At 33.9% G+C, this 23,256-nt stretch overlaps 5 protein-coding genes across 12 annotated transcripts; 3 read left to right on the top strand and 2 right to left on the bottom strand.

Moving 5' to 3' along the window:
- Positions 1-1,055: 1,055 nt before the first annotated feature.
- LOC106418874 (growth-regulating factor 7) lies at positions 1,056-2,619 on the top strand. Its single transcript, XM_013859616.3, has 2 exons — positions 1,056-1,500; positions 1,587-2,619. The coding sequence occupies exons 1-2, from the start codon at positions 1,374-1,376 to the stop codon at positions 2,501-2,503; spliced, it is 1,044 nt and encodes a 347-aa protein (XP_013715070.2). The 5' UTR covers positions 1,056-1,373; the 3' UTR covers positions 2,504-2,619.
- A 229-nt stretch (positions 2,620-2,848) lies between these two features.
- On the top strand, positions 2,849-3,962 carry LOC106390707 (RNA-binding protein 38). Its single transcript, XM_013831236.3, has 4 exons — positions 2,849-3,278; positions 3,365-3,497; positions 3,579-3,606; positions 3,755-3,962. The coding sequence occupies exons 1-4, from the start codon at positions 3,117-3,119 to the stop codon at positions 3,831-3,833; spliced, it is 402 nt and encodes a 133-aa protein (XP_013686690.1). The 5' UTR covers positions 2,849-3,116; the 3' UTR covers positions 3,834-3,962.
- A 409-nt stretch (positions 3,963-4,371) lies between these two features.
- Positions 4,372-5,216, bottom strand: LOC106390697 (NDR1/HIN1-like protein 26). Its single transcript, XM_013831226.3, has one exon. It carries the CDS (start codon positions 5,149-5,151, stop codon positions 4,510-4,512), a length of 642 nt encoding a protein of 213 aa, XP_013686680.1. The 5' UTR covers positions 5,152-5,216; the 3' UTR covers positions 4,372-4,509.
- A 4,984-nt stretch (positions 5,217-10,200) lies between these two features.
- On the bottom strand, positions 10,201-14,837 carry LOC106383346 (crooked neck-like protein 1). 8 transcript variants are annotated; one of them, XR_007321037.1, is made up of 10 exons: positions 14,025-14,834; positions 12,738-13,909; positions 12,427-12,480; positions 12,231-12,368; positions 11,919-12,145; positions 11,349-11,414; positions 11,094-11,175; positions 10,787-11,005; positions 10,468-10,689; positions 10,201-10,384 (listed from the first exon to the last, which is right to left on the bottom strand). XR_007321037.1 is itself a non-coding variant. In XM_048751757.1 (7 exons), the coding sequence occupies exons 3-6, from the start codon at positions 11,986-11,988 to the stop codon at positions 10,799-10,801; spliced, it is 396 nt and encodes a 131-aa protein (XP_048607714.1). In that variant the 5' UTR covers positions 11,989-12,361; positions 12,427-12,480; positions 12,738-12,929; the 3' UTR covers positions 10,201-10,689; positions 10,787-10,798. The 8 variants fall into 8 exon arrangements, 4 of the variants coding, with proteins under 4 accessions (XP_048607714.1, XP_048607720.1, XP_048607718.1 ...); XR_007321038.1 differs by having other exon boundaries at positions 10,201-10,689; positions 11,094-11,146; positions 14,025-14,837; XR_007321036.1 differs by having other exon boundaries at positions 10,201-10,689.
- Positions 14,838-16,382: 1,545 nt separating this feature from the next.
- On the top strand, positions 16,383-20,983 carry LOC106408839. Its single transcript, XM_022708204.2, has 3 exons — positions 16,383-19,615; positions 19,712-20,454; positions 20,544-20,983. The coding sequence occupies exons 1-3, from the start codon at positions 19,580-19,582 to the stop codon at positions 20,884-20,886; spliced, it is 1,122 nt and encodes a 373-aa protein (XP_022563925.2). The 5' UTR covers positions 16,383-19,579; the 3' UTR covers positions 20,887-20,983.
- Positions 20,984-23,256: the final 2,273 nt, after the last annotated feature.

Raw genomic sequence — 23,256 nt, 5'->3', positions numbered from 1 at the left:
TGAAAATCCAGATAAAAATTCATTCGAGAGCTGCATCTCTTTTAAAGAATTAGTCTGAACCTTTTCATAAAACGGAATACCCCATGTTAACAAAAAAAAAAATTATTTAAAAAAGTCTGCTTTCACAGAGCCAACAACATATGCATTTAAAATAAAAGATCAACTTTTAATTGGATGTGAAAGGACAGAACATCAATATTGAAATGGGAAAAGACTGAGAAGTCAGAATAAAAAGACAATAAATGGGGACATGGGTCCTGAAGAAGAGAGTGTACACATCAACTTTTACCATCTTATTTTGTCTGGTGGCTTTGTGCTTCTTTGGATTCAAAGCTTGAGACAAACGGAAATACATTACTTGGCTACCCAACAACTTCACTTTCTGTGCTCTTGTCACAATCTCAAGCCCATTTTTCTTATCATCCAACGTATCATGATTCCTTTTGAGAAACTACAACAAAGAGAAAAGATAGTTCAGCAATTTGATACAGACGGGTAGTGTATATTAGAATTAATATTGTATACGCTATTAAGCTCAGGATGTTGACAAATTCATCTTCTCTTTATATTGAACATGATTATGAGCTCCCCTAGCTAGTACACTAATCAACTTTGTCGACCATGGGATCTACAGGTTGGTTTGCGTTTAGTAGCCAAATGCAAACACAAAAAATGAGAAATATGATGTTTTTTTTGGCCTGGCTTGATGGGTCATTTATTTACCGATTTTTTTCAGACTAGACCGGACCAGTCCGCAGGGTTTTGGTCCACCACAACATCTCAGAATTTAGCATATGCAATGAGTTAAAAGTCCACCATATCCATTAGAGACCAAACGTTCCTAATAACCAACCATTTATTATTTTTATATGATCTTAATTATCTTTTTTAATCTTTAAACTTTTTATCCATCTACATACTAGAGATTCAAGAGAAAACTTCTCCACCGTAAGATCGTTACATCCCCCTAATTGATAATGGTCTCAAGATGGGTCTGTCTTTTAAGGATCGATCCAAATGTCGGAAGCATGGAGGCATACTATAGGACAATCTTGGCGGCAACCCATCACTACTCATCCATTGCATCCAACCCATTCCCTCTCTCCCTCTCTCTTCAATGTATATATATGTTACATTACTATGATAAGGAGTAAAGGCAAGGAACATTTAATCATCATCTCCATTTCTCACCAATTTTTATATCCCACACATCCTGCAAGTCTGCAATCTTCACTTTCTTTCTTTTGAAAAAAGCCACATGTTGAAATAAACTGATCTTCACAACCTTCAGATCCTTCAGTCTATTCCCAACAAGATAGAAAAGTGAAAATATTCCCATACTCTTTACATTAGCTTTTAAACTTCAAATCCTCATGGACTTTCTCAAAGTTTCTGACAAGACAACAACTCCATATAGAAATAACTCTCTATTTGGTTTGAGTCAACAACACATGGAGATTCATCCTCATCCTCATCCTCATCCTCATGTCATTACTCCTCGTAACAACCTCTCTTCTATGTTCTCTTCATTTGATTTGATTCTCAAAACATAGACTAACGAATGTTCCTCTCATGATTTGTAACAGATGCAGGAAATGGAGTTATGGGATGTTACTATTATTACCCTTTCACAAACGCGCAACTAAAGGAGCTCGAGAGACAAGCTATGATCTACAAGTACATGATCGCATCCATTCCCGTTCCTTTCGATCTCCTTGTCTCATCATCATCCTATGCACCTCCCTGTAATAATAAAAACGCTGTCGGAGACTTAGAGCCGGGGAGATGTCGGAGAACAGACGGGAAGAAATGGAGATGCTCGAAAGAAGTAGTCTCTAATCACAAATACTGTGAGAGACACTTGCACAGAGGCCGTCCTCGTTCAAGAAAGCATGTGGAACTTCCTTACTCTCGCCCTATCAACATCGGTGGTGGTTCCGAGAAAAACAGAGTTCTTAGTTCTATAAAAGACACAACAGTCGTCGAGCCAAAGGAGGTTTCATCAGCCCTCTCAAACTACAGAGGACTCGAGATCTTTCCTGCATCGGCGTCAAACGAGCAAGAAAACAAGTATCTGAACTTCATAGATGTCTGGTCCGATGGAGTAAGATCATCTGAGAAACAGAGCACCCCTGCTTCTTCTTCTCCCAATGGCAATCCTTCTCTTTACTCGCTTGATCTTTCCATGGGAGGAAACAGCTTAATGGGCCACGATGAAATGGGCTTAAGGGTAATTGGGCCGGGCCGTGATGAACCTCACGGGTATGGTCCATATGGCGGTGTCGTGTCTTCTTCACTTGATGAGATGTCGAGATGGCTTGCTTCCACTTCCGCCACGCCCGGGGGACCATTAGCGGAGATACTGAGGCCGAACCCGAGTTCAGCGTTTTCTGGCGAAATGGAAGGGAATAGCTTGACGGCGACTCCTACTCCGAGCTCGTCGCCGTCTAGAGTGGTGAAGAAAGTGACTGGTTCAGTGTCTGATGATAGCAGCAAGATTTAGGAGTTTGGTGATGACGACTTTGTTTTGTCTTCGTTTGCCTCTTTCTTACTATTTAAATCTTGTACTTGTAAACTGTAACAAGCAGTTACTTTTAATTAATTATGGGCTTTCTTTGACCTTTAATCCCAAAATAAAGATGGACTTTAATCGGTCAATGCTATTTTTAATTAGAATTTACCATATTATTGAATAAAGAGTAAAAGAATAAAATTAAGAATTTAATATCGACAATTCTATGATTATTATATTATCAAATTAAGTTTTATTTGTCTAACTGTCAAATTAAGATATAATCATGATATATCTTTATTTTATCTATATAAATAAATCCCAAAAGTCTATTATATTATTCTGAAATTCAGACTTTTGGTTAACTAACAAGGTTATATATTTTAGTAACAAAAAACTTTTAAAACTTATTCAGTTTAGTTTTTCAATATTTATATATTTTATAGTATGGTATACATGTAATTTAACAATATGTTGCTATCTCTTCATACATGCTTATCCGCATCATTATTTTTGCCTATTTCTTTTTATAAAGAGATTTGTGTTACAAAAACTTGTCACATTCTCTAATCTCTTCTACGACTCTCCACTATTTTTTCTAGCCATGTCTCTACCAAACGATATAGAGACAAAGATATATGTTGCAGGTTTGCCTTGGATCACAAAAACTGAAAGCCTTCGGAATTACTTTGAACAATTTGGAGAAATTGTTTATGCTAATGTTGTTTGTGATAGAGCAACCAAACGATCAAAGGGTTTCGGGTTTGTAAGTATCAAACATTATGTAACATGTAGAGTAATTTAACTGTTAGAAATTATTGTTTAATCATGAGTTTGAGTTGATATTCTCAGATCACATTTAAAGAAGCTGAATCTGCAAATAGAGCTTGCGAGGATCCGAATCCAACTATAGACGGACGAAAGACCAGTTGCAAACTTGCTTATCTTGGTGCTAGGGTTCACAATAACCAATCAAACGAAAACGGTTTAGTCTCAATTTTCCCCTATTTGATTAATTGTTTACGGTGATACTTTCACGTTATAATTGTTGTTCTCGTAACCGCAGGTCTAGCTATTTGCGTAGAACCCTACTGGTATTTGCTCATTCTTCTTCATCTGTCAAAATTGTTCTTTTAACAACCAAAATTGATCATTATTTCAGGAATTTGTGTGTATTTTTTGCATGATATTGTGTGGTATTAACATGAAACTAATATAAGTTTATGGTTTTTCCATATTCAGGAACCAGTATCATTGCCACTGGCAGTATTATCAGCAGTATTACGAATATTACCCTTGGTTTAGCATCTATCCGTATTAAACGCAATCTCAACCATGAGATACATAGAGCTTCTTGTTCTGTTACATTATCATAGTCAATTTGGTTTAATTTTTCTGACTTTATATTGGTAAATTTATTTATTATGCATCTGCAGAATTGTTTCTCCTCTTTTTCAGCTGAAACATAATATAATTTATGCCATAAAAAGACTCTTTTAAGAGCATAAAAGAATTTATTCTTGCAAGAACGCCTTCCTTAAGTTGCAAAAAAAAAAAAAAGAACGCCTTCCTTAAACTGCAATATGCTTTTATTCGAGTCTCGATGAATCCATGAATCTATTGCGTGGCTTCCTCGTATCTGTTAAAAAAATATAGACTAGAAGAGGGAAAAGCGCTTTATTAGATTCTTCGGGAAAGTAGAGTCGATATATTTAAAACTATGCGTCAAGCTCGAAAAAGATTCAACCACCATGCATTATTGAAGAAAAGTGGGAAATTAATCAGGTGAATTGCTTGGTCAATTGGGCAATTACATTTCAACCAAAGATGTGCTCTGTTTTTGTTAGTACGCATCAAAAGAGTATAGTTTATATAATTATAGATAAACAGTTTAATATATCTTTACAAGTAGTACTAATGACCAGCACAAAAATATCATCAAAATACAGTGAAAGAAACTATAGTGTATATCTATGGTTGATTATTCAATATAGATCTCATATATCTGTAGAGCAACGAGTCCCCTGTATTGAACCTAATGGAGAAGTGGTCATGTTCGGTCCAAAAGCCACTAGTGCAACACAATTCACATTAAACCGGTATGCGCCAGAGACAAATGTCCCAATCTTCCACCTTAGCTTCCCGTCCATCTTCATACCGATGATTACTCTACCGGCTGACCGATCACGAACCATTTGATAACCAAAGGACTGAGCAACCGGAAGCTCAGTCCCTTGGAGAAACGCTGTTAAAAGATTGATTTCCTCATGAGATTGATAGAAAGGCGGTAGAGAAGCCTCCGATGTTATTTGTTGTCCTCTATATGCTGCGTATACGAGTAGCTTGTCGTAGTATATTCCTACTTTTTTGTTAGGGTTTTTGGAGAAGATAGTGAGCTGGATTGAGGAGTTAAGGGGATGAGTGGTGGAGGAGGAGACATTGAGGGTGTAGATATCGGCTTCCGTGAGGGAGAACTCGGGTTTCGCGGGATGGAGGATGAGCCAGATGAGGAAGATGATGAGGAGAAGGCCGCTGAAGAAAGTAGAGAACGTGAAGAATAGTTTCTTGCGACGGTTGTTGATGTTAATCCCTCCTTTCTTGGCGCAATGTTTTGGAGAAGTTTCAGATATTTTAGACATTTTATGAGGGAGAGAGGGATAGAATAAAGAAAGAGAGGAGGTGAAGGTGTTAAATAAAGAGAGAAGTAATGGAATAGAAAGCTATAGCACTTAAGCCGCAATTATCTTTGTCTTTAAAATGCTTTTTTGACTTGAGAGGTTACTTGTGACCTGTGATGGTGTGAAAATATTAACCTTTGGAGTAACAGATGAATGGACTGTGTTTTCTTTTTCCTTTTTAATATATTTGCGTGAACGTTTTAGTTACTTATATTATTAAACATGCTGGACTAGTTAAGGCAAACAAGCAAATTATCAATGAAGGTAACACACTAACACATTGTGACTTTAAAACGTTTTCTTTTTCTTGCACACTTGGGTGAGTGCATGGTAACTTTTTTCTTCTTTTTGGGATATATGAATGGTAAAATTTGTGAGATCATGCAAAGTTAAAAGAAAAAGCCTCGTGAAAAAATAAGAAACATATATAATAAATCCAAAAGACCTAGCTAAGCTGTACATAAAGTATAAAATCTATTTTTATTTGACTTATTATCTTTAAAATGTCTTTGTTTTAGTCTTTCTTTAGAGAAAAGAAAAATTACAGTACACTACAATAATAATGTGATTTAGACTTTAGCTCCACAACCGGTAAAAAGCGCCTTGAAATCTTATAGAAATCTGGTCCAAACTTCCATGGCAATATTGTAAACAATAGTAACGTTTTTTAATTTAATAAAACAAGAACTCTTTATTAAATATTCTTATTCACATGAATATACACATAAGAAGAGCGTGCCTTATGTTACTTATTTATAGTATGTGAATGACCGCGTCGAAGATCCTTTCCTTGGAATAAACCGTTATATACTTATCCTGCTCGGTTTGCAGTGTTTTTTTGTTTGCCCAATCGGTTTGTAGTATTTGCATGAAACAGGCGCCACGTATTATTTTCTTATTTTAAATTTATATACTATAAAACTAGTACGAGTACAAGAATCAACACCTCCAAATTGCTTTATAAACTTTAATCCTTTGAAAAGCTTAGTTGTTTTCCTTCCACAAAAGCAGCTTTTCCACATTTATTTTATAATAGTTGGACATCTTTTATTATATAAATAAAAAGAGCATCAAACTAGAGGAATGTATTGAACAATATCCCTTACTTATTTCTTAGTTTAAGTTTCATAGAGTGTTATAAATATATATTTTTGGTTATTATGTGAAAGATTGGAGACTAACCAAAGTTTTAGTGGTATAAATCTGTATCATCATTCAAATTAAAAACTAGGAGAATGTGGTCTGTGAGTTGTAATAAAAGACTACTACTGGATAAGCAGAGTAGAAAAACTGTCTACATGTGTTAATGTCATAGACGACATGAAGAATCAAATATATAATTGGCCTTTTAAGAGAAGAAAGTTTTAATTTGTAGAGAGAAAAGGAAGGAAATAAAAGCCGTGGGAGCATCTCAATCATTTAATTTTTTTTTTTTTGTAAACAGTCTCAATCATTTCATGGAGGCTTTCTGTGTCTTTATGTAGTCGTGCCTTTTACGTTAAGGAAAGATAGAGCAACTCGTGTATGCATCCAAATTTCTTTAGATGTCATGTCACAGTTACCTTTTAGTTTTTAAATAAAGGTTTCTATTACTCTCTTAGACATATACTTATGAAAACATTGTTCACCAAGTTATTACAATTCTATGTAGAACTAAGACCACGATCGATGCATGTTTTTAGAACGAGGTTTTTAATGTAATATAAAATATGTTTTTTACTTTTTAACTAAGAATTTTATAAAACATATAAGAAATGTATCTTAGCAGAAAAGTATCAAATTATGCTCTAAAAACTTTAAATAGGGTTTTCCCGATTAATCATGCTCTAAATTGAAGAGACGTATATTTCAAAGTAATGGAACTTCGAGGAACCATATAGGATTCTCTCATGCATACTAGCCCTAAGTGGCTAAATATAATCAGTATTAAATTTTAGCATCTTCTGTTATCTATATTGACAATTCTCAGCTCAGATTACTGTGTGAATTGATCTACGGGTTATATTTTTTTTTTTTGATCAATCTACGGGTTATATTATACTATGCTTTTTGGTGCAAAAATTAAATAAACTTATAAGAAATGACCCCATATGACTTTGGTGGTGTGCGATTTGTAATTTTCTCCACTTCTTTTGAAATACTTTCTCAAAATTGCTCATTGTTATCATCATGATATTCTTGCTTTGGACCTAGCTTTTGGTGTATTACGATTTAATTAATCAAACAATGAAGTTGGAAAAAGAGACTATGTTTTTTCTTCGTTTGGTATTTAAAAGTCACTTTTTGTTGATTTTTCCCACACAGATTCAACCTTTTGTATTTTAAATAACTGAAAAAATATATGAGAGTAATGTTATTTCCTGTATGGTTGTTTAGAAGACTTAAATGCAACCTAAACACCGGGACAAGTTGAACTGAACATTTTCAAAAGTACAAAAGTAAGTCTTGCGCGCATTCAAAAATCAGTATAACCAGCCCGTTTCCACATTGTTTATTCGTCAGGTTTCAGTTTACGAAAAAGAACACTTTTTTAACTGAAGTTAACGAAAAAAGAACACTAAAGAAAGAAAACAAATAAACTTGGCTCGATCGGTGTTTGCCAATATGTAATATTCGACATGCTTAATTGCGATTAGTATGTGTTTCTAATATTATTATTTTTTGATAAATATTCAAATATAGTTTTCCATAAAAAAGGTTGAAGGAGTTGTCACCATAAATTCCTTATATGTTTTGAAGATTAGACACTAAATTCCCTAGTCATATATTTGAGGTATTGAACTTAGCTAAAATATTTCGATAATTGTTTTAAAATCTTAAGATATTTGTTTCGTTTGTCCATATTTAAATAATTTGTGGATGCGCCCTTTTGGCAGCCAACTGAATGGGGCAGCATGATGTGAACGGCGTGAATATGTTGCGAAGCTAAATGAACGTTTGTGCGATTTAGAATCTTCATTGCATCGCTCTACTTAAACCATTCCTCATGGAAGAAGGAAAAAGTACAGATATTTTTAGGATAATAAAACAAACAGTAGTACTCATCGAATGATATAAATACAAACAGTACATCTCGTATGAGATTTTAAAGAGAAATACCATATACTAGCATAAAATAGTTTTTATCATAAAACTAGCACATAAAGTAAAAAATTAGAGTTTAGATTTTTGGGGGTGAAGATTTAGTAAGGTGTTTAATCCAGTAAAACTGAACGCATTTTTTTACAACAATAACTACAACTAAGTAGACATATTCGCCGATTCAGATAACCAAATCGGAGGTAATAAATCAGCATATAGCATAACAGAAAGATAACTCTTAAAACCGCGTGCAAGATTGTCTGTCATTGTATTATTTGCTCTTGATATATGCTTGATCGAGAAATTAAAGAAAAAATTTCTTACATCGCCAAAATTCGTCCATATGAGTAGCAAAAGCTGGTCATTCTTCTGGTGTCGACACCATCTCCATCAATTGAGAATAATTTATTACAAAAATACCTATGTGATTTGTATGGTCTTCATGTACTTCATAGCCCAAATCAAATCTTTACATGCAAATGATAAGCTTCATAGGATGTATATAGCCTTCATTATATGATCGTCTAAGCCTATGGTACAAATTAAAAGAGAAAACCAAACATAATTGAAAAGTGGTTTGGATTTGGTAACTGAATAAATAGAATAAATGTTGTTTTTAAAATCTGGCGGTATATGCTTAGTATATAACTCGATCAAACTGAGTAAACCAAAATCAATTAAATAATATAATAGTATAGTTATATGTAAATTACAGAATAAAATAAGCATATATATATGATTTATTTTATAGAAATAATTTAATATTTAAAATGCTAATTTTAATAATTTATTATCTTTCCTTAAATAAAAGTATTTTTCTTTCATTTTTATTAATTCAATTATATATATTGGTGACACATATTTAAGCTAAATTTTAGTTATTTAATAATATTATGATATTACTAACTTTTTATTATTTGAATTTTATGAAATGACTAAATAATAGTTAAATAATTAGAAAAAAATATTTTTATAATAGATAGAATACTGAAAAAATATATATGTTTTAATAAATTCAATTTCTATTTATATAAACTCAATTTCTATTTATATAAACTCAATTTCTATTATTTATGATTTTCAGTATATAATTGAATAAACCAAAAACTAAAAGTATGTAAACCAAATCAAACTAAAATAGATATGATTTTAATATGTACTTACTAGAGCAAACCCGCCCTACGGGCGGGCGTGTGAATAAACTAATAAAAAAATTATGTATTAATTTTTAATTTATTTTAACTAAAAATAGCATTAAGATTCATAATTATTTTACAACAATTTTATCTATTTATTTTATTATTCATTTTAGAAATTTTAATAATACATTCAACATAGCATCAATAGAATCCTACAGTTATATGTTTTTTTTTTTTTCATACATTTTAACAAAACAGTTATTACTATTATCCTATTTATTTTGTACACTACATATTAATCTCAGATCTCAAAGTTTATAAGAAAAAATCGAATAATCATTCATGATACATCTTGTACTTGAGTTATCGATTTGGTTTACAGAGTTAATATGAGTTTGTGAATGTCTTGTTGTCAAAAAAAAAAGATACATCTTGTACTTTATCATGAATTTATTAGCAGAAAGTGGTTTATAAATTGAAGCTTTTTAAATTATTTACATTTTTGTATAAATACAAATCTTGAGTTAAGTGTTTTGTATTCAAGTTTACAAATCTTGGGTTAAGTGTTTTCTATTCAAGTTGGATGTTTGTAAACTTGATAGTATTTGGCCATATATAGATTGGTTACGTTCTGTAACTTAATGCGTATAGATGTAGGTTACATACTATGTTGTTACATAAAAATGCTGTCACGATATCAAATGTGAATAAGAGGACTCTCCTTTACAATTGCTAAGTGTTCTTGACAGATGTGCAGAGCTATCAACATTTATTGGAAAACAGAGAAAAAGACATGATAAAAATTTTGAAATTGATAAAATAAAATCTGGTCTGAGAGTTGGATTAATTATAAAGACATTGTGTAGCCATATACCACTTCAGAGACCATCCCCGATTATCCATCGTTTACAAAAAAATATCAAGCTCCTCTCCTGTTCATTTTGTGATTGCAGCTGATCCATTGATACATTTTTCTGCATTGAATCTTCCCTCTTACAGTTAATACATGTCTCAAGGTTGTAATCAAAATTCATATAACATGTAGTTATAAAGTAACCTCAGGTACGTCTGATGCACTCTTTGTTGAGTTCAATAGCATCTATTTCTTCTTGGTCTTCCTCTTCCTCGTCTTCTTCTTGTTCCGCAGCAGAAGCTTCACACTTTGCAAAACTAACCCACACCGCCACACCATGTAATGCTTTGTGCGGTCCAATAGTCGATCATATAAAGCTCGTGTCCTCTCTGATTCTCCTTCTGATATCTCAAAATCTATGTACGCCTTCCACACCAAAAAAAAATTAAAATTTCAATGATCCAAGCGATTCAAGTCCGAGGAATATTTTACTTTTTTGAATCTATTGGACTGAATATTTTACCATCCATAGCAGTTAAGGCATGTCAAGTGCTGGCTGAGATATTGCAAGCTCAAAGGTAGTTCTAGCTAGTTCAGTCTCATCAAGAGACCTCTCTAGCTCAGCGTATTTGCTCCAAGCATAGCAATTCTCTGGAGACCACTCAAGATAAAGCTCATAAAGCTTTCTACATCTATCTATGTTTCCCAGCTGGAGCTCAATCTCAATGTAGTTCTTGAATATCTGTTTACGGAAGAAAAATATAACCAAAAATAAGTACATTAAATGAAAGCAATGAAACATATAACGTTCAAACACATTTCATGCTTACTTTATCTTTTGGAGCTTTCCCAATAGCGTTTGTTTCCTCATATATGCCGAGCACTGGCGAGATTCAATAGCCAGATTTCAAACTGAGCAGCAAGCAACCATATTTTGGCAAAGGAAAATTTGGAGTGTGGGATAAGCTTAAGACATTCTATGTAATGTTTGGTAAGATGAATACAGACAGCCAGACTAAACTGCTAGGGTGAAACACAAATGAAAGTAACTTCACAAGTTTCAGAATAGGTAGGCTTTGGCGTACCTGTATACATCTCGTGTACGCTCCACATCTTCCGTCTTAATCTCTTTATACAATGCATAGTTAATCCTACACCAATTAGTTATATCAGTGTCACTGTTTCAGTAAATCGCAGATCAAAATATGCTAATAAAAGACAAACAACCAACAATAGCTTTCCACATAGTGCAACAATCTATTTCAAAAGATTAATTGTGACATGAATGTGCAGCTTAAAACTCAATAAGAGCTAATACTGACTAAGTCAACCAAACCCAAACCCCATATTAACCTTCTTATGCGTAGCATGGTCGACATCTTACGCAAACCATGAACCCAACATTCTAAAATAATTCTGCATTATTGTCAAAATCGCAGAACCAAATATGCTAATAAAAGACAAATAATAATAGCTTTCACTGTTAAAGAAACTAATTATGCAAACCATGATCAAACTCTAACAACTCAGTTTAAAGAATTAACCTTCTTATTCAACGCATGATTCACATAACTACGTAATAAGTAAACATTCTAATTCTAGCTAAATCAATTATGCATTATTTCCAAAACCAAACTGAAAAAGAATAAACTCACCAGAGATAGATGTGTGTTTGCCAGTATCGTTTCTCTTCAGGAGATGGAATATTAGCAATAGCCATCTCATAGATCTCTCTTATCCTATATTTGTTCCCCACAGTTTCTTCAAGCATAGCGTAATCAAACCAAGAATCATAGTTCAAAGGGTTCTTCCTCACTTCATCTTCATACTGAAACCTCCTATTCCCAGCAATGGCGTCCTCAATCCCTTCCTTATCACCATACTGTTTCTCAAACGCCACAAAATTTTTATAAAAATCCTAAACTCTCCCTGTAGGAATATGATCAAAAGCAAACTTGTAGATAAACCTAGCACGTTCCGGCTCCTTGCATCGCTCTTCAAACTCAGCTAACGCCACAAAGAGTGTCTCGGCTTCTTCATCGTCCGCAAGCTTCTCAGTGGCGCGGCGTTCGTACACGTACTGCTCGCTCCAAGAGGGCTGATTACTAACCGAAAGTAATCAGTATCTATATATATAAAGAACAGTTAATGTATACATCTTACCCTAATCATCCATCTAGAACCAAAATATCTGATGTTCTGAACCCAACTAAAAACCTGCACAAACAGTCACAAAGGCTCTCAAAGTTCAGATTTTTAAGTGAAAGAAACGGCAAAGAGAGTAATGTTAACCCAATTAATGATAGATTACACAAACTCAACAAAGGCAATCTACCAGTGAAATAAATATTAATTAAGCTCTATGAATCGTAAACCTAAAAGGTTAAATCACATGATTGAGAAGAAATAACATTGATATGCCCAGCACAGACACATTTCGGGATAATAATTTTGAAATTAATCAAACTGAGAACCTCTTAAGGCGACGAAGGGAGGCGAAAGAGAAATTTTCTGAAACTGTAGAGGGAAGAGAAGAGAAAACAAAAGAAGAAGATGAGATTTCGATTCGATTAGTCGGACCGTTTTAGATAGCGTAAGGAAGTTCAGACATCGTCTTTCCGTCGCACGAAGAAGAGAGACGGTCGTCATTTACCAGGGCCGGCTACAGGATCCAAATTAACAGCCCAACACGCAATAAACAATGAAAGCCCATCCCGAATTGGATTAAATGAAACGATGTGTTTCATTGGTCGGACACGTGTCGTCCTCTCGTGCAACGAATTTCCTAGCTGGATGCTGACGTGGCACGCCCAGGAGAGAGTAAACTCTCTTTTATATAATTAGATGTTATAACATTTAATACTAAATAATCATGTTATCCGAATAACCCATTAAAGATTTTAAATAGTAGGGATTGTTAATATATATATTTAACATTAGTTTTCTTATATTTGATTAATTAATTATATATTTAACAAAGCGTATCATAGTTTTCATTGACCTTGTTTTTTTCGTTGACTTTGTTATACGTTAAAAAATCATAGCAGATATCACTATTTTTCTGCTTATTATTTTTTAACTATTTATAGAAAAAATATATATATATATATATATATTATGAGTTATATTATTCCATGAATTTCATTTTTTCTTGAGTCAAAAAGTCAGCTCACATTATCTTTCTTTTCATCAGACAAAATGTTCTTCTCCTTATTTACATTTACAGATTTCAGTCTTGAACTCAAATTCCAATCGGGATGACTCATGACTCGGTAGAACAACTCACACCACCCCACCTTTTAACCGCCATCTCCTTCTCCTTCGTAGCCTCGTGTCTAGTTCGTCTCAGTGCGTTATCTCAACAGCTGATTCAAGCCCACCAATATATTTTAATATTATAGATAATTAGCACCACTCAAATTGATATAAAATTTGTCTTATTCCTTCATATAGAGATCAAACTCGTTCCGAGTCAAACCTGGGCAGAAATCATCCAAGCCAAAACTCTTCACCGTCGATCATATAAATATCACCAGACAACTTTCTTGATACACCCTGAAGCAACGACTGTAGGTCTTTCCACGCTTTAAGTGATCTTCGTAACGGGCTACACGGTTTGAAGAAATGAAACGCTGGACAACACAACCTGTAGTAGAATAGTTTAAGCGAAATTGAATATTAACGAACACAATTCTCGTTACAGAGAAAATCGAATATTTGTTCATCTATAAGAAGCAGATCCAGTTCTATTAGGAAGCCACCTTTTGTTGTTTTCCTTGCTTCCCAGAACATATTTCAATCAAAAGCGTAGCTCAGACGGTCCCAAACCAGCATAACATCACTGAAGAACAGAGGTTTAAGTACATTTCCGGGAGATTTTGCCGATCTGGTTTCCATCGTTTCCTCTGATAATTTGCTTAGCGTGATTCGGTAAGGTGAGAAGCAACAATGAATGATATATATAGGGTGGAGGTGATGTCATTGAAATAAATTCATGTCGTTGGATTGTTGCAGTAAATAGATAAACTTTATGACTCTTTAGAGGTGGGAAGTAGTTGACGCATAAGAGAATCGGAATCGGTAGCAACACCGAGAAGTTAGAGGTAGACGAAGGCCGTAGGTAGTTGGCGAAAAGATAGGGTTTACAACTATAGATTGATGGTTAGTGAAGGAGGCCACCTCAAACAAAATAAACGAATGAAGCAATGTTTATTACGGACCATTAACCCTTTTGAAGTTCGTAACGGGTTAGAGAAGAAGAAACTCATACTAAACGTCACAAAATCTGCTCGATCCAGAGAGTCGCCATAAAGATTCATTTCGCAGAAATCTCCTGGGTACTCCAATGGCGGTTTAGATAACGAAGAAGAAAGAATACAGTGAACCCCTAAAATTTGATGCGACCCGGATTGAGAGGCTTAGGTTTCTCGCGATCGGCTAAGTTGATTAAGCAACAAATGAAGCCCACAAACCAAATTAAGCCCAGTCATATCATGCAACAATTAATGAAACGCAGCGTATTTAGGAGAGAGACACATGGCAGCTCCAGGATGCACGAATTAGTGAGGTGGAATCCTAGGTGGACACCCTAGGAGGGATTCAAACCCTTTTATATATATAAAGATGTATAATAAATAGCGAAATGAAACCGAAATCCAGATTGAATAGCCCTATAATTAAATGTTTAGAGTATATAATTTTAATAATCATATTTTTAATAAATATTGTAAAATATTTATGTACATTAAATATATTATGTATTAAAAGTAAATTAGTCTTTTGACTCTTTAATATATGTTATTTTGATCTTTTTTTTTGTCTGGTATTTTTGTGATAAAAACTTTTTGTGTATGTTTTCAGGAGAATTGACCTTGTTTAGTAGGAACTGACAATTACATGTTTTTTTCATGTTGATCTCACAATATTTTGGTCACTGCATATCGTTTATGTGAAAACAAAGTGATGGCCATAAATGTTCCCATTTGAATCCATTGTTCCCTCTTTTTACAAGCGTGATTGCTCTAGCATCACTGCAGCTCTTCCCTCACATAACTGAAACTAGTATCTATTAAAAATATTCAGAAAATTTAAGTCAAAAGTGTAACTCTCGGAAGATATTGGTAGTAGTCTTTGATCGGGAACGTAAACCAACACTCGAGGACTGTTGGTAAGTACATTAATAAATGAACTATTCTCGCTGGGATATTCCGTCGAACAGGCTATGTTCAATTCATTTTTGTTCGTTCAGCACAAAAAGGAAATCTATCAGGCCGCTGTGCGACCACCCCGGGAAGGATAGAACTGAGCCGAGTAACGATCCTCTACAGAACCAGACACATCTAGAAATGATCGTGGCCGTTAACCACTCTCTAATCGCACGGACATGAATCATCATCCACCAGGATTTAGGGTCTGAGCCTATAGAACAGATCCTTTCAAGTAAGGTCGTGATTCTCGTTGCCTTCTCTGAATTATATACAAAAGGTTCTTAACTAAACCAGTGATGTACTGATGTGGGAGTTATCCACGAGATTTTTTACCAGATATAGGTTATGGACGAAAGCCCGTTCATTTGTATAAAGCTCATCTATATAACTTTATTTCTCCATTACGTTGTAACAAAAATTGGTTAGAAAATCATTTATTTAAGCCGAACGGTCCATCTACGTTTGAAGTGAATTAGATGGTAAATTCTCTGGCTTTCCCGGTTTCTCCAACTGTCTCCTCTAGGAATGCAAGGTCACAATCACAATTAAGAGTTCCATGTATTATGTTTGCTTTAGGTTTTATAATCTACACTAATATTTTGAAATCTTGAGTTTCTGGCAAATCTTACAACTTTCATATATTTAAAAACCATTTAAAAAGAAAACAAAATTTACAACTCCAGTAAGAGATACTCTGGTGTTATAAAAGTAACAAAGTTTTGACTCGAACAAGTAATAAATACCAATTTGTTCTACAAAATTCATCTGGGAGATCTTAAGATTGTGCCACTGATCATTATCTTTTCAACAAATAGCTGTCCAAAGAATTATAAAGTAATCATGATTGTGCCACAATTTAGATTTACCTAAAAGAATTATAAAGTAATCATGACTTAGTTAGTTCCATAAACTCAATATAAAATTGGAGAAATACAAATTTTATAGTTATGAAAAGTTTATTAATAGAGAAAATACAGGACACTATATTTCGAGTGTCCATACACCTATACTCTTTGGTTACAGGTGATAGGCACTCTGCTGCAGCCTGCTCCTTCCCCAGATTGGGAGGAGAATGTTCATGCTATTATGACAGGCACTCATGGTCTGTTACCCTCAATTCTTCTGAGACTATCTTTTCAAGTTTCAGTATACTACATATGTCATGGCGTGAGAGAAATGATGGAAGGCATTCTCAAACTGCTCAGAGAAATGATAGAAGGCATTCTCAAACTGCTCGTCCGGTTGGTCAACTAGCAAGGATCATAGACAAAACAATAAGGCAGATAATTTTATCTACTGGTTATGTGAGATATCAAACTAAATCACACATTGGAAAATTAGACAAGGAATATCTAATATATAAAAAGATGTCCAACTCTAATTAGTACGAGGCCTTTTGGGAAGGAAACCAAAAGTAAATCCATGTGGGCTTGCCTAAGGCCCAAAGTGGACGATATCCTATTAATCAAACAATATAGAGTTGGACATGAATTTAATAAATCTCAACAATTGGTATCAAAGCGGTTGACAAGAAATCTGCAAGAAAACCAAAATACCCTTCAAGTAGGAACGAGATCCATCGAGTTAGGATTGTGAGGTATGTAGTAGAGAACAAGTCAGAAGATCCTGAAAGTCAGTTGTGGGACACGAGATGAATATGGTCCTTAATTTGAGGGGAAGAATGTGAGATATAAAACTAAGTCCCACATTGGAGAATTAGACAAAGAATGTCTAATATATAAAAAAATGTCTAACTCTAATTAGTACGAGGCCTTTTGGGAAGGAAACCAAAAGTAAATCCATGCGGACTTGTCTAAGGCCCAAAGTGGACAATATCATACTAATCAAACAATAAAAGATGGACATGAATTTAATAAATCCCAACAGGTTATACTGAGAAACTGAAGCTGAAGAGGTTGCTGCAATGTTGGTTTGGAGGTCATATTGGTCAGGCCTAGTTCGGGCAAGCTATTTCATTTCATTAAGCATTTTTATGTATATAAACATTCTTTTCTAAATTATCTATAAATTAAACATTTCATCAAAAAAAAATATAGAGGACACTATAAGTCTATATGCAGTATAATAGATAATAGATAATTACATAGACAACACACAATCATAAGTAATTGGTTGGATTTTATCTTTTGTTCTTTAGCTTTATTTATTTTTAAATCATTAATTTTATCAAATTAGGAGCATAAGGTAGAAATCGAGATACTCTTCTTAAGTGAGGTTCTGATGGTGAAAATCGGATCTTGAACATTTCGATCTTTTACCTTTGATCCAGCGTTCGATGCCATGGAATCTTGAAGAGTCTTCGAACAGAGGGGGAACCGGAGAATCTAGTCTCAGTGAGCTGAGAGCCTCGAGCGCCACTAAAAACAAAGGAGAATTTGAGTTTCTTTTGTTTTTATTGTTATGGAATTGGATTGAAGTGTTTCTGAAGAAAATAACGAGATAGTGTAAACATAGAGTAGGTGGAGAGGAATTTCCGTGACAAGTGGTAGGAAAGTGTGAAGATGCTCTGGTCCTTTCTATTTGTAATGTTACGGTAAATCTGGATGATTCAAGTTGTAGCTCTAGGTGATGTAGTTCATGTTTGTTCTCGTGCACGTGTAATCTGTTATTTTATGAAATTTGAAGATAATAAACCAATAATACAAATCCAATAAAAATAACAAGATTCACCTTTATATTAAACAAATTCTTGCAATTGAATAACACTTGATTTCAAAATCCATTTTAAAGTAAAAAAACAATAACATTAGATTTGAATATGGATTTTAAAATCATAAAACAAGTAACACTAGATGTGAATAAAGATTTTCAAATCATAAAACCAATAACACTAGATTTGGTTTGAATGTAAAATTTCATTAAAATATACAAACCATTAACACTCTATAAAACAAAACCGGTTTTTTGGTTAAGTTCGGTTTGGGAGTAGGTTAGTTCAGTTTTCTATAAACAATTTTACCAAACAATACCAGTTTTAACCAAAATTTCAAACCAAAGTCAAATTATAAACCAAACTAACTAAACAAACCGAAATAACTGAACGAAAGAAATATTTTGAATGTTTTCAATTTAAACCTAAAATTTAATTAAAACAAAAGAAATTTGTATAGAAAATTTTGAAACCGAACTAATAAAAAAACGAACCGTACCAAACTGAATTTCTTTTCGGTTAACTTGTGTGAGATTTTGACCGAGTGAACTAACTAAATTCCGAACCAACCAAAAAAACGACCCACATACTTATCTTTGATAGTCCTAAGATTTTTAAATTACACCACAAGCAAGTACATGAATCTTATTAGTTATTTTATTAATTGCTTTTGAATGCATAAATATTTGTTTCTCATTTTGTTTTCTCTTGGATGTATATTCTATGGTATATTCAAGTTCCTTATGTAATATATATGTTTTATTTTATTTTAGTATTTATGTGTATGTCACAGTACATTTAAACAAGCATATAGTATTTCGTACATTTGTACTCCTACGATTTTAAAATTACGTTATATCGATTATTTTTTATGTAACATATATAATATATATGATGAGGCGTGTAAAAAAAGCGTTAAGAGTAAGAAATGTCTCTGCTTTTCAAACTAGTTGCCAAACCCTTTGTAAGTTTTGTTATCAAATCTCATTTTGTTAAGTTTTGGATATACTACATAATATTTGTTTCTCATTTAGTTTTCTCTTTGGATGTGTAGTCTACTGTATATTTAAATTCCTTATGTAGTATATATATTTTGTAAATATTTATATATGTCACAATACAATTAAACAAGCACATAGTATTTCATAGTCCATGGTAAGTTTTGTTATCAAATCTCATTTTGTTAAGTTTTGGATATACTACATAATATTTGTTTCTCATTTAGTTTTCTCTTTGGATGTGTAGTCTACTGTATATTTAAATTCCTTATGTAGTATATATATTTTGTAAATATTTCTGTATATATGTCACGATACAATTAAACAAGCACATAGTATTTCATAGTCCATGGTTTTGAAAATTACGTTACAAGCAATTATATGAATTTCACATAACAAAATATACAGTGGGGATTGTAAACAAAGCGTTAGAGTAAAACATGTCTCTGCTTTTCAACATAGTTGAAAAACTCTTCGTAAGTTCAAGTGTTTTTTTAACCTTTCTAATCTGTAAGTTTGGCTATCAACCTAATTGAAATGTCTATGTTTTTCGTTGTCACAATCATTCATAGGTTCAAGAAGGGGACAAGGACCGTTTCTTCACATGTCCACGAAAAACCCCCTACATGCTGGTTGATGTTACTGTTGGAGAAGACGAATCGTCAACCGATGAAGAAAACAAAATTACAGATTATTGGGTATACAATCCAAGGAGTGAAAAAATTATCAATATTACTGGAAAGAAATTCCCAAAAGTGTTGTCGGGAGGAGGCTTACTCCTGGGAGGATCACGTGGCTGGGCAATTTTCATGAGCTACCCTGATTACACCATACATCTCAGCCAAGTGTTTAATCCTTGGTGCACAGAGTCGTCTCCCAAAACTATTACTCTGCCTCCATTAACTGATCACCTTGTTCCTCATGTCGAAATGAATGGAAATGTTTCGCTGTCCACTTATTTTCCCAACCAGGACGATGATTATATAGTGTGTTTCACCATCTTTGGATCTAAACTTTGTTATTGTATGCCTAATCGAGATTCGGACTGGGCCACCATCGACATTCCTTTCTCCTACGACATTGACTCCAATGTCATTTATTCTCAGAAAGATCAGATGTTCTACCTCCTCGCTACAGGATGTGCCTACATGGCTGCCTTGGATCTCAAAAACAATAAGAAGAAGCCCAAATTTATGAGGCTTCAGTTTGAGAACTTCCCTTTGATACCACAGTACGAGTGGGAGATATTGGCTTCATGTTTACAGAGTGGTTATATTGCAGAGTCGTCTTCTGGTGAACGTTTCATTGTTCAATGGTAACACCCAAAAATGATCCATGTAATAACTAGATATGTTTTTTAGCTAAGTAACAAAAAAAATATGTTTATAGTACTATGCTTTGCAGGTATGTTGTGACAGTTAAACTCTCGAACAGAGAAAAATTAAAAGAAAGTACCAAGCGATTCATGGTGTTTAGGATAGAAGATGACGGTGGTCAATTATACCAAGGAACAAGAATCATTGCTAACTACACAGAAAACATTGGGGATCTTTGCATTTTCATTGGAGAAAATGAGACATTCTGTTTAGAGGCAAGCAAGTTTCCTGGACTCAGGCCGAACTCTATATATTATGTTCGCTATGGCTTTGGTGTTTACGATATTGGTAAGAAAAGCAGCCGTGAATATGATCTAAATGGTTTTCCTTGTATTCAAGGAAGAACTTTATTTCTGTCCCCTCTCCATTAGCTAAAATAAAATGGTGATCTCCCAACACTAGTTATGTCACTATATTATTATCATAATAAAATTGTGTTTGATGTTTAGTATGATTTTTCTTTTCAAGCCTTTACCAATGTTTTAAATGCTCATATACTACATTGAACTAAAGATCATAGGAGATGAGAGTTTCATTGCAATTATAAATTTAGGATCATGACTTGAAAAGGCAAAGATTGAACAATCTGAGTGTATGCGGAGAGGAAATGGCAACACAATGAGAGATTTACAGGAAAACTTTTATTCTTTTTTTGTTTTTTGAAAACTTTTATTCTTTGCTTGAGGATGAGTAATTTCTCTAGGTAATAATTCCGACGACCAAAAGAAACTTAGAAGTCCACACTCTTTTGACCAAAAAGAAAAAGAAGTCCACACTCTATGATCATCAGCTCTTCCATAATCTCTAGACAAGTACCCAAGGCTATGAAGTTTTCTCATGAATATTGTTGAAGGTGGAAATCGGTTCCAACATAATAACAAGATATTATAACTGAAAGAGGGGGACCAGAGATTTCTTTTATGATGAAGTGTATGTACAATGACGAATTTTGTAACGAAAATGAAGATAAAAAATAAATAAAAGGAACATGTCGTCGTGTAGCTTAGAATTGTTTGTAATTTTATCCTTCAAGGACCGAATAGCAAATTGCAGGCCATCAGCATATCCAGTTCCTATACTCATTGGTGGTAGAGTGACAGCTACGTTCGGTGACGCTGTGTCTATACTTTCTGTGTAACTGTGTTTCTGCCCAGATCGATCCGTCCCATTTTCGTGTTGTCAGAGGCATGTGTTTGGAAGTGAATGGAAAGCATCTTTTCTTCGAAGATGGATCGAGAGATTTTTTCCCAATAGGCATGCGATTGTCTCTGGCCAGGCCAACTCGAGGGGCTTCTCAAGCCCACCTCCAATTATAGCCACCTTTCCTAGTTTGTCATGGTAATGTCTCCCAAGCAGTTTTTATGTGTCACTGCTGAATTAGCGGTTTCGCTTCGTCTACCATGAGAGAGAGAGAGAAAGAGAGAGAGTAAGTGAAGAGTTGTGGGACACTTAATGATAATGTTTATTTTGACATTAGTAAAAACATATTTTATGATTTATTTAATAGTTAAATAAATTCAAATTAACCACAAAATTGATTTGCATTTGACCCAAAAATTAATAGTGTATTAGACATATAATCTGCTACCAAATTACAATCTCAATTCCAATTCCACTACCAAACCCAAATTCCGGTTTCAGTTCAGTGTACACATACATTTAATTGGCATATTTTTCACCACTATCCCATATATATTATGTGTTTGTTTTTTTATAATGTATTTTTATGTGTATAGTAGTACTTATTAATGGTGAAATGAGTCTCTAATGTAAAGTATCATGTATTTCAATAACTTTGCATTTAGGCATTTATTGGTTCTAAGGTTTACGATTTCATCGCCAAAATTATATTTTATATTTTAATTTTTTTGAACATTATTCTTTTAAGATGTTTTTTGTCCTCTCCACATATTTTGACTTTAAGCGGTCATCATCTATGTATTTTGTTACCTTTCCTGTATGTGGTACATCTCACCATCACCAAAAAAAGATTCACGTATGTGCTCTTGTTCTTCCTCACCTTCTTCTCCTGTGAAATTATTTGATATTTGTTGTAAATAGTGTTTATTAGTTCCCAGTTGTGTGATTGTTTCTCACGGCGTTGTAGGCTGTTCTGTTCAATATTGGTTGCTCTTCTTCTTTCTTGGATTTTGGTTGATGTTAGGACTGCATCTCCTTGGGTTGGGTCAGAGTTAGTAATCTTTGATATTGTCTTTTTTGTCGTTGGCTTGTCATTGATAGTTCATGCTCGTCTTGGTTTTCAAGATCTGGTTTTTGGTGATTTAACTTCTATGCTTTCTTTCATAGCTTAAGCACGGTTCCACGGTTTGCTGATTTTGTTTTGTCTTCATTCTCTCTATTCTCTCATCTCATTACAGCTTTCATCGTTGTTTCGGGTCTCAAGCTTGGGATCTGTTTTTTTTGGTGATTGGCTTCCATTATCTCTTTCTCAGGTTGTTTCTCTTTTTACCATGTTTCACTTTGCACATGTGAGCGGTGTTAGTCTTTTAGAGCTTTGGTCTCTTCTATCTAGAGCTTTGTGGTTCTTCATTGACTCGGACGCCTTGTATGTGCTTCTTTAGTTTTTGAGGTGCTTCTTACCTCTTAACATGTGGTTGTGCTTCTAGTGTTTTATGCATGTGTCTTTCTGTTTCGTGGTCTTTTGGTGATTATTGTTCTTATGATCCATTTTTTTGGTTCTTTATGTTGGTGCTTGATCGCGTTCCTTTGGATTCAACATC

This window comes from Brassica napus, chromosome A2 (assembly GCF_020379485.1).
Source record: "Brassica napus cultivar Da-Ae chromosome A2, Da-Ae, whole genome shotgun sequence".
Lineage (NCBI taxonomy): Eukaryota > Viridiplantae > Streptophyta > Magnoliopsida > Brassicales > Brassicaceae > Brassica > Brassica napus.
Note: the sequence above shows the minus strand (reverse complement) of the source record. Positions and strands in the feature narration are given on the sequence as shown.

Excerpts from the sequence above, each read along its gene's own strand:
- LOC106418874 (XM_013859616.3), top strand. The coding sequence starts at position 1,374 with ATGGACTTTCTCAAAGTTTCTGACAAGACAACAACTCCATATAGAAAT. Across the intron at positions 1,501-1,586 it reads TCCTCATGTCATTACTCCTC|ATGCAGGAAATGGAGTTATG; the intron begins GTAACAACCTCT and ends GATTTGTAACAG.
- LOC106390707 (XM_013831236.3), top strand. The coding sequence starts at position 3,117 with ATGTCTCTACCAAACGATATAGAGACAAAGATATATGTTGCAGGTTTG. Across the intron at positions 3,279-3,364 it reads GATCAAAGGGTTTCGGGTTT|ATCACATTTAAAGAAGCTGA; the intron begins GTAAGTATCAAA and ends TGATATTCTCAG. Across the intron at positions 3,498-3,578 it reads TAACCAATCAAACGAAAACG|GTCTAGCTATTTGCGTAGAA; the intron begins GTTTAGTCTCAA and ends TCGTAACCGCAG.
- LOC106390697 (XM_013831226.3), bottom strand. The coding sequence starts at position 5,151 with ATGTCTAAAATATCTGAAACTTCTCCAAAACATTGCGCCAAGAAAGGA.
- LOC106383346 (XM_048751757.1), bottom strand. The coding sequence starts at position 11,988 with ATGAGATGGCTATTGCTAATATTCCATCTCCTGAAGAGAAACGATACT. Across the intron at positions 11,147-11,348 it reads CGTACACGAGATGTATACAG|TGCTCGGCATATATGAGGAA; the intron begins GTACGCCAAAGC and ends GAATCTCGCCAG. Across the intron at positions 11,006-11,093 it reads GGAAAGCTCCAAAAGATAAA|ATATTCAAGAACTACATTGA; the intron begins GTAAGCATGAAA and ends TTCCGTAAACAG.
- LOC106408839 (XM_022708204.2), top strand. The coding sequence starts at position 19,580 with ATGTCTCTGCTTTTCAACATAGTTGAAAAACTCTTC. Across the intron at positions 19,616-19,711 it reads ACATAGTTGAAAAACTCTTC|GTTCAAGAAGGGGACAAGGA; the intron begins GTAAGTTCAAGT and ends AATCATTCATAG. Across the intron at positions 20,455-20,543 it reads GAACGTTTCATTGTTCAATG|GTATGTTGTGACAGTTAAAC; the intron begins GTAACACCCAAA and ends TATGCTTTGCAG.